This window comes from Haliotis rubra, unplaced genomic scaffold, assembly GCF_003918875.1.
Source record: "Haliotis rubra isolate DU_JTF1 unplaced genomic scaffold, ASM391887v1 Scf740, whole genome shotgun sequence".
NCBI classification, from domain to species: domain Eukaryota; kingdom Metazoa; phylum Mollusca; class Gastropoda; order Lepetellida; family Haliotidae; genus Haliotis; species Haliotis rubra.
Genome location: NW_025767458.1, coordinates 394814 through 410673, shown reverse-complemented (window position 1 = coordinate 410673; position 15860 = coordinate 394814). Strand labels below are relative to the sequence as shown.

General features: G+C 38.6%; 1 protein-coding gene across 4 annotated transcripts in view; it reads left to right on the top strand.

The window, feature by feature from the left end:
* Window positions 1–223: 223 nt before the first annotated feature.
* The window catches only part of LOC124259890 (choline-phosphate cytidylyltransferase B-like), a 36966-nt gene continuing 21329 nt past the window's right edge, over window positions 224–15860 (top strand). The window contains exons 1-3 of one of the 4 annotated variants that reach the window (XM_046694113.1): window positions 224–339; window positions 1742–1757; window positions 5635–5707. In XM_046694113.1, the coding sequence (XP_046550069.1) occupies window positions 1744–1757; window positions 5635–5707 (87 nt within the window). In that variant the 5' untranslated portion in view covers window positions 224–339; window positions 1742–1743. Of the gene's footprint in view, window positions 439–480; window positions 557–687; window positions 805–1741; window positions 1758–5634; window positions 5708–15860 lie in introns of those variants that run through there. The other 3 variants (XM_046694114.1, XM_046694115.1, XM_046694112.1) reach the window with 3 other exon arrangements.

Here is a 15860-nt window from a genome sequence, read left to right as displayed (position 1 = left end):
CTCGGAGGAAATAATCTTTTCATCATGGGATCTACATATTTATATGTTCTGCGTGTAGCTCCAGCAAATTACGAAAAACCTTGAAAAAACAGAAACCCCAGTCGGCCTACTCGTGATTCGTCAAAACTCGCCATCTTCCGTGGGAATTTTTTTCCCGAGATCTGACGTGTTCACGAATAATAAATTCATTAATGTACACAACAAAAGCGATGACGTAGTACGCAAGTACACATGGCATAGTAAAAAGCGGAAAGTGAATCATTGGCAGGTGTTGACGAATGTAATATTAACTTATCTTTGGAAAGAGAAACCACAAGAATCTACACACTGTTACACGAGGTGAGTGTGGGGCGTTTCATAACAAGTAACACAGCGATCTCGCGATAATGGGGAAATCGGACAAGGTTGCAACGACCGTTCTCCAACCGCTACGATCAGGTGATTTTACTACAACGCATGTTGAAAGGCGCAGGGCAGTCGACTCTCTGCATGTCACGAGGACTATGCTCCGGACCTGCTATCTCTGAGGTTATCGTGCTAGTACAGCCTTTGACAGGTGCTAACTTGGTCTAATTTAGTCGAGTTGACCTTTGATAAAGTAGTTTTGTTTGGCGACAATGGCAAAGTCGAAATATTGACCGTACTGTTAGTTTATATTGCTGATTATAATTCAGTTTGGCTATAGTTCTACCATTGGTGAGCTGTGAACTTACTGTTATGAGAAAACGCGAAGACAAGACTGGTTTCATAGTCTCTGTGTTGTGTCTAGTTATCAACAGTTACCACCATGACTTCTACAAGAAAGTAAGAACTTTTTCACTGGTGTCAACAGAAATGAACTGTTTTTGTGTCCAATAACGACCATTAAGTTAGTTGATGTACCTGGAGCTGAAACGGGTACCACAGTCAGTACTTGGGTATTTTTAGTAATTACTCAGAGATTAATTAGTAATCAATCAGCAGAGAGTTTGTCTTCGAATGTCTATAGTTTGTAACTTATAATATATGTAAAGTAAACAAATATACAAGGAAGTGTTACAGGGACACGCCCCACACTCCCCTAAAACTTTTGCATGAGTAAAGTAGCTAAATGTGACTATTTTTAACATAATTTCTCATGTTTTCTCCATTTCTTTTATAACTACCACTTCTTAAAACTATATTTAGCAAAATCCCAAACGCTATGTGTACCATCAATTCTTTTGGAAGAGTAACTCATTCTGAAAAAGTAAGCTATAATATATCTTTTATCACATAGTGAAAATATTTTGTATGTCAACATTCAAGCAAATCCTGATTTTTAACTATGAATTGTGTTAAGATATTTATTCTGTTAGCTGTACATTTCCAGCAGCTCGCATTTGTTCGATATTTGAAATTGTTTTGTCAATATTAATGATTAAGTCGAAAAATCGTTCTTCCAGCTGGGTATAAAATCCTTAAAAATTAATTGACAAATAATAACAGGTAGCAAAGTTGATATAAGATGGTACTTATTGTTACCCTGCCTCGCATTCAGCAGTAAGTGTTAGAAACAAGAACAGATGGACTCAGACAGAGTCAGCTAGTATACTGTGTCTCAGTTGGCTAATAGATATAACTGAGGCACGATATCTCAGTGAGAGACGTATGTCTCATACAGGCACATAGCTGCATAAGTAATCTTGAATGCTCCATTTCATTATCTAATTATTGTAGGAATACATCTTGCATTAATCAGTTTGTTGTCTTCCATGCTTAGCCATGTATAACAGCAAGTGAGTGCTCCAGTATTCATACTCATCTTTGGGTCTTATGGTTTCGGTTCTTCAGGCTTGGATGGTGCTGATATTCCTAGCTGCAGTAACTGTATCTTCCATGTTGGGAGGGCGCCGTGGGGTAGCCTATTGGTTATAGCATTTTCTCATCACGCCGAAAACCCGGGTTTGATTCCCCACATGGGTACAATGTGTGAAGCCCATTTCTGGTTTCCCCCGGGCGTAATATTGCTGGAATATGGCTAAAACTAGTAAAAACTTTGTAAAACTTAACTCACTCACGTCATGTTGGGAGAGTCTTAAGGTCTGTTGTGACATCTAAAAATCAAAATCATTAATAGGGATGATAGAGATACGGTTACGACAGCTACGGTGTTCCAATGTGCTAATTATATTTTATTTTATTCAGGCTTTTGGTAGTTTGGAGTTTTGCTTGTGCGTTGACAATTTCTGTCTCAATATTTGTATTTGTTGAAACATACCAATGAGAAAAATCAGACTCATCAATTGCTATTTTTGTTTTTCTAAGAATATAAGTCAGTGGGTATGGTAGGATGAGTAAAAATACTTCACATTGTCTGTTTGTCCTTCAGGCATTTTTAAATGTGACAGATATGTTAAGAATGTATCATTTTTATGTGCAACAAAGCCGCACACTGTTTGGAGCGCCAGTAACACTATGACTGGTATTTGAAGAAACACAGGTCATAGAGCAAGTATCATTTTTCATCTACCTGGGACACAATAACTGATTTTTGTAATTAAACGTGATAATCTGTCTCAGGGGAAATAGAAACAGAAATGGAAAGTTGTCCGTTACAACTTGTGTTCTGACATCAGCCTAACTTCATAGTTCAGTGATTAAAACGTTTCGCGCGATTGGGCCCAGCCTAACAGATTTATGCAATGTATTTTTCTTGGTTTCGGTTCTCTATAATTTGAGATTTGTGTGGATTTTTATTCAATGTTCCCAATCTGTTAGAGGATCCTTAAGCCAATAATAAAAAGTTAAATGCTTTAGTAGATATGAAAAGTAATACAAGTATTGTGTAATGAAAGGTGCTTCTGTCCAGGTGCTGCAGCCATGTCTATGTCACAGGAAGCAGTTGCATTATGGGTCTAACTCTGCCGGGGAACAATATTCCAGTTATATCACGGCATGTCCACTTAATGTGGGAAGAAATGCTGGTGGTACAGGCCCCGCCGTGATGTTGCTGGAATATTGCTAAAAGCGGCGTAAAACCAAACTGTCAGTCAGTCAGTCAGTGGTAGTGCAGGTGTGGTTGCATTTGAAACAGATCTGTTACTCTACATGAAAGCAGAGACCATATAATACCATATAATTATCATATGGTCTCTGATGATAGTCCATGCCTAAAGACGGGATAACATTTCCACAGGAGGTGACATCTGACAACCTTGAGCAATAACCTTGACTCACAAACATAGGGGTCCTGGGGACGGGGAAACCTAATTATTAGTTTCAAGGGTCCTTGCAGGCATTACGATGGTCCTGTGAAGTAATAGTGTATAGAACTGTAAGTTTTGATATGTTTCTATAGCGCCTGGAATGAATCAGTGATCATATGAACTGATGGATGAAATGATGCACGTAACTGTTCTGAAAGATACAACAAACACTTAGCAAAGTCATGGATGTGTTGTGGGTACAGTGAATAATATTGTGCATCCCCCTAGACGCAATGAAAATATTTCTGCGTCCATTCTCTACATTTGTTTGTACTGGATGCATCACGTAAAACCCTGCCTGGGTTCCGTGATGGTCCACTAGTATTTTAATCTAGAATGATCCACTATTTTTAAAAGCAGGGTTATGACAAGGACTCTTTCAATGGTACTCACTTTTGGATGTAGATGCCACGTCCGAAATGGCATGTTGTGAGTGAGTTGGGTTTTACGCTGCTTTTAGCAAAATTCCAGGAATATCACGGCGCTGGACACCAGAAATGGTCTTCACACATTGTACGCATGTGGAGAATTGAACCCAAGTCTTTGGGGTGACGAGCAAACACTTAAACCACTAGACTACCCTGCTGCCCTATGTTGTGTAAGATATCCACAATGATACAACATCTCTGCCTTTATTATTTGCATTTGGAACTGGCTGGTTAACCTTACTCTGCTCAGATGCGTACGGTATAGGCATGCGATATCTGATATTAGTCATGTTAATGAGTCTGATGTAAATGAGACATGCTTCTGCATCTGATGGATACTGATTCTGGTGAATAGACTAATTTGTGATTATTTAGAAAAACATTACTGTCATATTTTCACAGATGCTATAAATGTTGTAAGAAAAGTGTTCATGTATTTGATTTTTTAAAAAGTGATTTTTTCCTGGATATTATTATACGGTATTTGGATATAATTATTGAATTTATGCCCTCTAATCTAAATCTGTCATCTTGTTAATAGATGTGTCAATTATCTGTTCAAGTTATGGCGCCATAGCAATTATCACCAATATGTCATGAAACTACCAGCAAACTAATTATGTGAACTGACTGAACTCTGGGCTAAAAAGATCACGATTCAGGTTTCTCGTTCACGACGAACAAACGAACGAATGATGATAACATACAGGAAAAACAACCAAAATGGTTCAAATTCTCCCGTCCCCTCGGACACCTTAAAAATTCATGCTAAAGGGCTGACGAAAAAAAATTGCCTGAGGCCCCAAATCAGTTATGGATTTCTGAGGTGAGCAAAAGATGAGAGTGAAAGTATTTTATTGTTTTAAGTTTGATTTTTATTGCATTGATAATGCCATTCTGTAATATGTCAGTTTAATCTGTTTGATTAGCATTTTAGAAGTTGATGGATAATAGAAAAGTATACTACTTTATGGATAGCAACTTCTCTAATTTTTATGATGCGACAAGAGCTTGACAACTGTATAAGAAGCTATACCGAAATGTCGCATCATAATAAGTAAAGAAGTTGTTATCCATAAAGTATTATACTTTTCTAATGTGTCAGTTTGTCATATTAGTTGAAAGTTGTGGATATGGTGGAGGCATGGTTTGGGAAATATAACTTAAAAGTGGTGCGAATAAAGGGATTGTGTATTTATAGCTTTTGGCGTTTGGGAGCTGTGCCAATGCTTGCTTATCTAGACAACCAGTTGTTGGACTCTGAAATTGGTGGATGCGTTGGTGGGAGAGTGAGGAAGGTCACTTGTTACACGAAAGACCTGGGTTTGAAGCCCATTTCTGGTGCGAATAAAGGGATTATGTATTTATAGCTTTTGGCACTGGGAGCTGTGCCAATGCTTGCTTATCTAGACTACCAGTTGTTGGATGTGGTTTGATTACCGACGTGGGTAAGATATGTGAAGCCCATTTCTGGTGTCCCCCACCTTGATATTGCAGGAATATTGCCCAAAGCATCATAAAACCACACTCCTTCAATCAGTCTTCATTTAGGAAGAATGGTAACTGTGGTAATTACAAATAATTGTTTTTAAAAAATAATATTTTTGTAATCTGTCCACGATTTACTGTGGAAATATAAGCTGACAGCCAGCCGACACACAGATGTTGTTAGTATTTTGTAATTTAGTGTGCACAATCACCATGCAGGATGTGCATTATAATGTACTTGTTCATAACAGAAAATGGGTAACCATTGGGATAAGTATTGTGACTATTAACCTTCTAGCACCTCACCTTGTCTTTTAGGTAAATGAAGACATTTCAAATGATTTGCTTATTTACTTAAGTAACTGTGAATGGTATTTTGTTTGTGGTTCTTACTGACAAATTTGCTTCTGAGTTGGAAGATAAGGAGGTGATAAATATATTATATCATGTGTAAAATGGTTTCATTTTAAATCTAATTTCATGTCTTTCAGGAGGAAAATGGCGAGCCGGAAACGGGATAGGAATGGAGAAGTGATAACAGAAAGCAATGAATTGAGAAGGCCGGTGAGTGTTGCCTTGATCACAGTGAAAGATGAACTCGAGACTTCAGTTTCAGAGGGTGGTGGGTTAGCCTGGTAGTTAAAGTGTTCACTGGTGGCGTTGAAAATCCGGGTTCGGTTCCGCACACTGGTTCAATCATTTCTGATGTCCTCCGTCATGCAATTGCTGGCGTGTTGCTAAAAGCATTGTGTTAAACTTCCTTGTAACATGTGGCAACCTCACCGGGATTCCAGGTGGGAGCTGGTTGCCAGGAATTGGATGCCAGGAGCGTAGGCAGGTTGCCAGAGGTGACGTAATGGTTTGACTTCCAGGCAAGTGGATCTGGTTGATAATGTGGATTGATGCTCACAGTGTCAACCACTGGATTGTATGGTCCAGATTTGTATTCACAGACAGTCGACATTCCTGAAATAATTTATAGTAAAACAATAAGCACACAATAACACACCACAGCAATCTACTCAGTGTTTATGTGTTTTGTGTTACATTTGTTAAAGAGACAGTATGTGATCACTCTCATAAGACATTCCATATTGTTTAGAATCATGAACTATGAAGCATACCCTTGACCCATCGGCAGCGATGGGTTAGTCTAGTGGCTAGAGTGTTCAATCGTCACACTGAAGACCCGGGTTCAATTCCTCACATGGGTACAATGTATGAAGCCCATTTCTGGTGTCCTCGTTGTGATATTGCTGGAATATTGCTAAAAGTGGCGTAAAACCATACTCACTCACACTTGATCCATCGGCACCATAGCTTCATGTGTATGTAATGTTTCCATCCTTGAGGGGGTGGTGGGGTAGCCTGTTGGCTGAAGTGTTTGCTTGTCACACCAAAGACCCGGGTTTGATTCCCTTCATGGTTACTATGTGTGAAGCCCATTTCTAGCCCATGATATTGCTAGAATATTGCTAAAAGCAGTGTAAAACCAAACTCACCTCATTCCATCCTGGTGGTCACTAACCTGAGAGGAGCGGTGGTGTAGCCTAGTAGTTAAAGCGTTTGCTCATCGCACCGAGGACCTGGGTTTGATTCCCCACATGGGTACATTGTGTGAAGCCCATTTCTGGTGTCCCCCACGTGATATTGCTGGAATATTGTGTAAAGCAGCGTAAAACCTAACTCACTCACTCACTCACTCACCCAACACAGTACTTCTCTCACTCATGTGAAATCAACAGCCTCTGAGACTTCCACTGACTTCTGCCTACTAGTTTTGAATCAAGCCCTGGTTATTCCTGTTTGAATTTGGAGATGGCTATAAGTAAACGAAAGATAAATCATTAAAACTCCCTGTAAGGAAGCAGGTGTTTGTCAGCACACACACAGAGTCCGGAGTCCAGATGCAAATGTCGGTCAATCTTTGTAAATAGGAATGAAAACATTGACCGAGGAAATAGTTTCCTGTACATGCAGTGTTATGGTTTTGTTCTCATTAGTGTTGGGTGAGGTGAGGGGAGGTGAGGGAGGTGAAATTGGGTTTAACGTCGTGCTTGAGAATATTTTGCTCATATGACGATGTGCATGCGTGTGTATGTGTATGTGCGGCTGCTTGTACTAGCCCAGACTTAAGCTGGTTTTATAGTGCTAGCCCACTGAGATACCATGCCGCAGTGAAGCATGAATACCCCACTCAGACACATTATACTGACTCCGAGCCGACCAGTCCTTGTTGTACCCATTAATGCCGAGCGCCAGGGACCAACAAGTACCATATTTTAACGTCTTTTGGTATGAAGCGGTTGGGGATCGAACCCGCGACCTTCCGCTCTCCGGGCGGACGCTCTAACCACTACACCACGGAGGCGGTCATTAGTGTTGGGAATTGGTTAGAATCTCACAATTGTTGATTGGTTCATTACAAACGATCAATCATCGAAAATAATTGGTTAGCGTCATTTTTCAAATTCTCCTGGTTATGTTTGTTAATTCACCAAAAATATTGAAAAAACATGTAGATCTTTTGGGATTTTTTTTGTAAGTTGCACAAAATGCATTTACAAATGTCACATCTTTAAAGGATGACTAGTATGTTAGGAACATAGATTTCCTGGAGTCTTTGCGATAAATTCAATCATGACAAGGAACGAGCTTGTAATGCTTATGAAATGTAACTCACATAACCAACCTTGTGAAAAATGTTGTTAATGCAAACAAGTGTTCCAAACTTGTTTGTGTTTGATTATGAGAAAACATGGATTGGGATAGAGAACTTTGACAATGTGCCATTTTCATGATTATTAGCCATTTTCTGAATTTAGAATTGGGCTACTGCCCTTGTATCAATAGTAAACTTCAAAAATTTTAATGGACCATTTTTTATTCTAATGTGCAAAATGGCCCATGGCCCCTGCCTTTCCCAATCCCTGAGAAAACATGATTGATTGCTTGGTCGTTTAGTCACTGCGACCAATCTTCGATTATTTCAACTAATCGGACCACCTCTAGTACCCATCACTTTAACATAAGCGACAAAGACAAAGGGGATTATGAGGTTTGTTGATATAATTGCACTGAATGCAATGTTCAAATACCAGAATGTTCAGTAAAATACTTTAACCGAATCCCAATTTTCAAGACAATAATGAATTTTCTTGCTAGTTTGCCTGGCGCGAACACTAGTGAATGAGTAAGTATGATTTTAAATCGCTTTTAGCAACATTCCAGCAATATTCCAGCAATATCACTTCAAGGGTACACCAGAAATGGGCTTCACAATTTGTGTCCATATGGGGAATCAAACCCGGATCTTCAGCGTGACAAGTGGACGCTTTAACCATCAGGCTACCCCCACAGCCCCCCTCAGACACTAAGTTGATAATTTTAGATCAATCCAACTATAGTCTGTTTGCAGTGAAAACGTACCGATGAATTTCACTTTAAACAAAAAAGTAAATCAAATAAAGTGAAATTAAGATTGCGAATCCTCATAATTTTACCTTGCCAATTGGACATTTAAATTTCAGAATTTTATTCACTTAGGATAAAAGTTGTTTAACAAACGATCATAGTTTCAAATCGCTATTATTGGTTTGTATTACAAGGGGGTAAGTGCAGTAGTTGGAACAGTGAAACAAATGCAGTGTGGTACATGATGAGCGTTAACTTAGACCAACTCTACTTGTTCTCGGTGTTTCATTTAATGTGCTTACACCCTTGTAATACAAACCAATAATAGCGATTTGAAATGTTTAGTGCAACATTTTCCACGTGAAATGCAATCTAGTTTATTGTTAGGTTAGGAACATGAACCCCATAACTTGATGTATAATGCAACATTATCCACCTGAAATGCAGTCTGGTGCAAGTTTACATAAACTTCCCAATAGGTTTCTGAACTCATGTAGCATATTGTGGTTCATGGATTATTATTTCAATATACTGTGATACGAATACTCATCCCAGTCAATGTGTCTCTCCTGCTGGGTTAATAGCTGTTTGTCTGACTATTGATAGTGTTGGGAATTGGTTAAAACCTCATAATTGATGATTGCTTCATTACAACCGATCAATCATTGAAAATAATTGGTTAGCGTCATTTATGAAATTTTCCTGTGTTTTTTAAATTATTTTTTTGGTTAATGAAAAAAAAACATAATGAAAATATGTAGTTCTTTGGAGGTTTTTTTGGTGGCAAATTTCACATCTTGAAAGGGTTACTACTTAACTAGTATGTTAGGAACATAAAATTCCTTGAGTCTTTAAGATAAATTCAATCATGACTTGGAACGAGCTTGTAGTGGTTATGAAATGTAACAGACAAAACCAACCTTGTGAAAAATATTGTTAATGCAAAAAGTGTTCCAGAATTGTTTGTGTTCGATTATGAGAAAACATGATCGATTGCTAGGTCGTTTAGTCACTGCGACCAATCTTCGATTATTTCAATTAACCGGAACACCACTAACTATTGAAAGTGGTTCAGGTTAAGCAGTACAGCCGACTATTTTCATATGTATTCAGTGCTGCCTGTTGATCAGGTATGGCTGGTTGACTGGTGTACCTCCAGATGTTACTGGTGGCTGTTTTCGATATTGCAGAAGACATATTTTGTATCAGGCTCTGTATCAGTAGCAGTGCGTTAAGGGAGAGTCAGCTGTCTGGCTGTGAATGTGATCCCATCATTGATTATCTGGGTATTCGTATATATATATTATGTAAAGTATATATACTTCGTCAAGTGCTTTAAGAATGGCATGCCAGATGTCTCTCACTAGGGAAACATGGTACTGTTATTTTCAGTATTGTGTATTGGTTTTACTGGATATTAAATAATGTGTCATGGTTTAACTGCACATTAAATATTGTGTCATGGTTTAACTGCACATTAAATATTGTGTCCTGGTTTTACTGGATATTAAATATTGTGTCATGGTTTTAGTAGACATTAAATATTGTGTCATGGTTTAACTGCACATTAAATATTGTGTCTTGGTTTTACTGGATATTAAATAATGTGTCCTGGTTTTACTGGATATTAAATAATGTGTCCTGGTTTTAGTGGATATTAAATATTGTGTCATGGTTTAACTGCACATTAAATATTGTGTCCTGGTTTTACTGCACATTAAATATTGTGTCATGGTTTAACTGCACATTAAATAATGTGTCCTGGTTTTAGTGGATATTAAATATTGTGTCCTGGGTTTAGTAGACATTAAATATTGTGTCATGGTTTAACTGCACATTAAATATTGTGTCATGTTTTTACTGGATATAAAATATTGTGTCCTGGTTTTACTGGATATTAAATAATGTGTCTTGGTTTTACTGGATATTAAATATTGTGTCCTGGTTTTACTGGATATTAAAAAATGTGTCCTGGTTTTACTGGATATTAAATAATGTGTCCTGGTTTTACTGGATATTAAATATTGTGTCCTGGTTTTACTGGATATTAAATATTGTGTCCTGGTTTAACTGCACATGAAATATTGTGTCCTGGTTTAACTGCACATTAAATATTGTGTCATGGTTTAACTGCACGTTAAATAATGTGTCCTGGTTTTACTGGATATTAAATATTGTGTCATGGTTTTACTGGATATTAAATATTGTGTCATGGCTTTAGTGGATATTAAATATTGTGTCATGGTTTTACTGGATATTAAATATTGTGTCATGGTTTTAGTAGACATTAAGTATTGTGTCATGGTTTTACTGGATATAAAAATATTGTCTCATGGTTTTACTGCACATAAAATAATGTGTCCTGGGTTTTATGGATATTCAATATTGTGTTCTAGTTTTACTGGATGTCAATGGCCAACCCCAGACAATATGCATTTATTTAAGAAATACAGTTTGCTCTACCACCATGTATAGTGTAATAAAACACACTTTTGCCCTGAACAATTATAGTTAAAGCACGAGGACTTTTGCCCTGAACAATTATAGTTAAAGCACGAGGACGCTTGCGTCCGAGTGCTTTAACGTCATAATAGTTCAGGGAGAAAGTGTGTTTTATTACACTATACATGGTGGTAGAGCGAACTGTATTTCTTTTCTAAGATGCCAAATTTAATACATTCTAAGGATAATTACGATTAATTTAAGGCAGAAAACAAACGACAGGGCTAACTGGCACGCTGTTCTATTGATGTGTCTGCCCCCCTACGTTAAGACGAACGTTACCAAAAAAACAAATGATAAACAGTTTCATGACGGTTTACGTTCGGATTAAATATCTTCTCTAAAGTATTTTAATTACATCTGTGATTAACGTAAACCATGTGAACGTCGCATTTCTACTACCAACGTATGTTTAGATCAGTACATCCAGACGAAACTGAGTAGTCTAGCGACATTCCACGATTGCATTGTGGGAATGTAAATATTGCGAACGTTACCGTGTCGCTGAAAACTTGCGAGTCGAATTGAGACATTTAAAACGTCAGAAAACATAAACGTAATGTTTCCACCAGTGATGTTAGGTGAGTGAAGCAACTGCAAACCAAGAAACGGGATGTAACGCAGTAGTTTACTGTAGGAGGCTGTGCGAGGCGATGACAACTGACATGCATCGTGACGTCGCTGACATTGTGACGTAATGTAAAATGGTTCGATTACGAGGGGGCACACTAGAATGGCGCAGTGACGGGATAACGTCATTCAATTGTTACGTCATCAAAAAACTATACCTTTATTGTCTGATAATGTATTTTTTTTTCGATTGTTCTAACCGCTAGGCATCTTAGAATGACTCTTTGCGTGTCACATTGTACAGTTTTTGTGAACTATATTTTTTTTCATCTATTGAAACCGCAAGTTCCAGGTAGAAAGTATTTTCAGACATTGCATGAATGTTGCTAACATCTTTCAAAGGCCTTTCTTGTAACACAGAGCTATAGATGTTTATATATCTTAAGGTCCAGTTGTGTATAGTTAAACTGATGCAAAACCTCCGTACATGTGTTCCACATGAATAAACCTTCCTGTCTGATTGTGACATATTTCCCTGTGGTTTGCTCTCTCTGTAATGGGAGACCAAGCATGTACATGTAATCATTCCGCTCAACAATTGACGTTCGGTTGAACCGAAACCACACAATATTGATCGTATTGATTTGTCTGTTTTTAGATGTGAATGAATTTTCTATGAATGAATCGTAATCATGGATTTCACCCTCAGAAACTGATCCTCGAAAACCGGCACGACCCCATCCTCACGTTTAGTTCCTGGAGTGTTACTGAATTATTCAGATAGGGTATCGTTATCTCTTGTCACAGACTTCCCTTACAAGGATGTTGTGCAATAAACACTTAATTAGTTGTAGCCTCATTGACGTTGTTCTTGTGTTCCTTGATCCAATGAGTATCGATTGAGTGTACATTCCATTCTCTGACTTGTCTGTGGAATTTGATATCCGTGAAGGTCCGGGTTAGAGTATGATCTTCAGTAACCCATGTTTGTCGTAAGAGGCGACTAATGGGGTTGGGTGGTCAGGCTTGTGTCATCCGTTCCCAATTGGGCAGATCGATGCTTATGCTGTTGATCACTGGATTGTCTGGTCCAGACCTGATTATTTACAGACCGCCCCCATATAGCTGGAATAATGCTGAGTCCGTGTAAAACTAAACTCACTCACTGTGGAATTTGTGTTTGTGACTGTCAGATATGTTGACTGTGTGTCTGTTATGTTGACTGTGTGTCTGATGTGTTGACTGTGTGTCTGATATGTTGACTGTGTGTCTGATATGTTGACTGTGTGTCTGATATGTTGACTGTGTGTCTGATATGTTGACTGCACAGTCTGATGTGTTGACTGTGTCTGATGTTGACTGTGTCTGATATGTTGACTGTCTGATATGTTGACTGTGTCTGATATGTTGACTGTGTGTCTGATATGTTGACTGTGTGTCTGGTATGTTGACTGTGTGTCTGATATGTTGACTGTGTGTCTGATGTGTTGACTGTGTCTGATATGTTGACTGTGTGTCTGATATGTTGACTGTGTCTGATATGTTGACTGTGTCTGATATGTTGACTGTGTGTCTGATATGTTGACTGTGTCTGATATGTTGACTGCACAGTCTGATGTGTTGACTGTGTCTGATATGTTGACTGTGTCTGATATGTTGACTGCACAGTCTGATATGTTGACTGTGTCTGATATGTTGACTGTGTGTCTGATATGTTGACTGCACAGTCTGATATGTTGACTGCACAGTCTGATATGTTGACTGTATGTGATATGTTGACTGTGTCAGATATGTTGACTCTGTGCCTGATATGTTGACTGTGTCTGATATGTTGACTGTGTGTCTGATATGTAGACTGTGTCTGATATGATGACTGTGTGTCTGATATGTTGACTGTGTGTCTGATGTTGACTGTCTGATATGTTGACTGTGTGTCTGATATGTTGACTGTGTCTATATATGTTGACTGTCTGATATGTTGACTGTGTGTCTGATATGTTGACTGTGTCTAATATGTTGACTGTCTAATATGTTGACTGTGTGTGATATGTTGACTGTGTCTGATATGTTGACTGTGTGTCTGATGTTGACTGTGTCTGATATGTTGACTGTGTGTCTGATATGTTGACTGTGTCTGATATGTTGACTGTGTGTCTGATATGTTGACTGTGTCTCTGATATGTTGACTGTACCGTCTGATATGCTGACTGTGTCTGATATGTTGACTGTGTTTGATATGTTGACTGTGTCTGACATGTTGACTGTCTGATATGTTGACTGTGTCTGATATGTTGACTGCACCGTCTGATCTGCTGACTGGGTCTGATGTTGACTGTGTCTGATATGTTGACTGTGTGTCTGATATGTTGACTGCACAGTCTGATATGTTGACTGTCTGATATGCTGACTGTGCCTGACTGTGCCTCATTGACGTTGTTCTTGTGTTCCTTGATCCAATGAGTATCGATTGAGTGTACATTCCATTCTCTGACTTGTCTGTGGAATTTGATATCCGTGAAGGTCCGGGTTAGAGTATGATCTTCAGTAACCCATGTTTGTCGTAAGAGGCGACTAATGGGGTTGGGTGGTCAGGCTTGTGTCATCCGTTCCCAATTGGGCAGATTGATGCTTATGCTGTTGATCACTGGATTGTCTGGTCCAGACCTGATTATTTACAGACCGCCCCCATATAGCTGGAATAATGCTGAGTCTGTGTAAAACTAAACTCACTCACTGTGGAATTTGTGTTTGTGACTGTCAGATATGTTGACTGTGTGTCTGATATGTTGACTGTGTGTCTGATGTGTTGACTGTGTGTCTGATATGTTGACTGTGTGTCTGATATGTTGACTGTGTGTCTGATATGTTGACTGTGTCTGATATGTTGACTGCACAGTCTGATGTGTTGATTGTGTCTGATGTTGACTGTGTCTGATATGTTGACTGTCTGATATGTTGACTGTGTCTGATATGTTGACTGTGTGTCTGATATGTTGACTGTGTCTGATATGTTGACTGCGCCGTCTGATATGCTGACTGTGTCTGATATGTTGACTGTGTTTGATATGTTGACTGTGTCTGATATGTTGACTGTCTGATATGTTGACTGTGTCTGATATGTTGACTGCACCCTCTGATATGCTGACTGTGTCTGATATGTTGACTGTGTTTGATATGTTGACTGTCTGATATGTTGACTGTCTGATATGTTGACTGTGTCTGATATGTTAACTGTGTGTCTGATATGTTGACTGTGTCTGATATGTTGACTGTGTCTGATATGTTGACTGTGTGTCTGATATGTTGACTGTCTGATATGTTGACTGTGTCTGATATGTTGACTGTGTGTCTGATATGTTGACTGTGCCTGATATGTTGACTGTGTATGTTGTGATATGTGACTGTGTCTGATATGCTGACTGTGTGTCTGATATGTTGACTGTGTGTCTGATATGTTGACTGTTGACTGTCTGATATGTTGACTGTGTCTGATATGTTGACTGTCTGATATGTTGACTGTCTGATGACTGTGTGTCTGATATGTTGACTGTGTCTGATATGTTGACTGTATTGTCTGATATGTTGACTGTCTGATATGTTGACTGTTTGTGATATGTTGATTGTGTCTGATATGTTGACTGTGTGTCTGATATGTTGACTGTGTCTGATTTGTTTTGACTGTGTGTCTGATATGTTGACTGTGTGTCTGATATGTTGACTGTGTCTGATATGTTGACTGTCTGATATGTTGACTGTGTCTGATATGTTGACTGTGTGTCTGATATGTTGACTGTCTGATATGTTGACTGTCTGATATGTTGACTGTGTCTGATATGTTGACTGTGTGTCTGATATGTTGACTGTGTCTGATATGTTGACTGTCTGATATGCTGACTGTGTCTGATATGTTGACTGTGTGTCTGATATGTTGACTGTGTCTGATATGCTGACTGTCTGATATGTTGACTGCAGTCTGATATGTTGACTGTCTGATATGTTGACTGTCTGATATGTTGACTGTGATATGTTGATTGTGTCTGATATGTTGACTGTGTGTCTGATATGTTGACTGTCTGATATGTTGACTGTGTGTCTGATATGTTGACTGTCTGATATGTTGACTGTGTGTCTGATATGTTGACTGTGTCTGATATGTTGACTGTCTTATATGTTGACTGTGTCTGATATGTTGACTGTGTGTCTGATATGTTGACTGTGTGTCTGATATGTT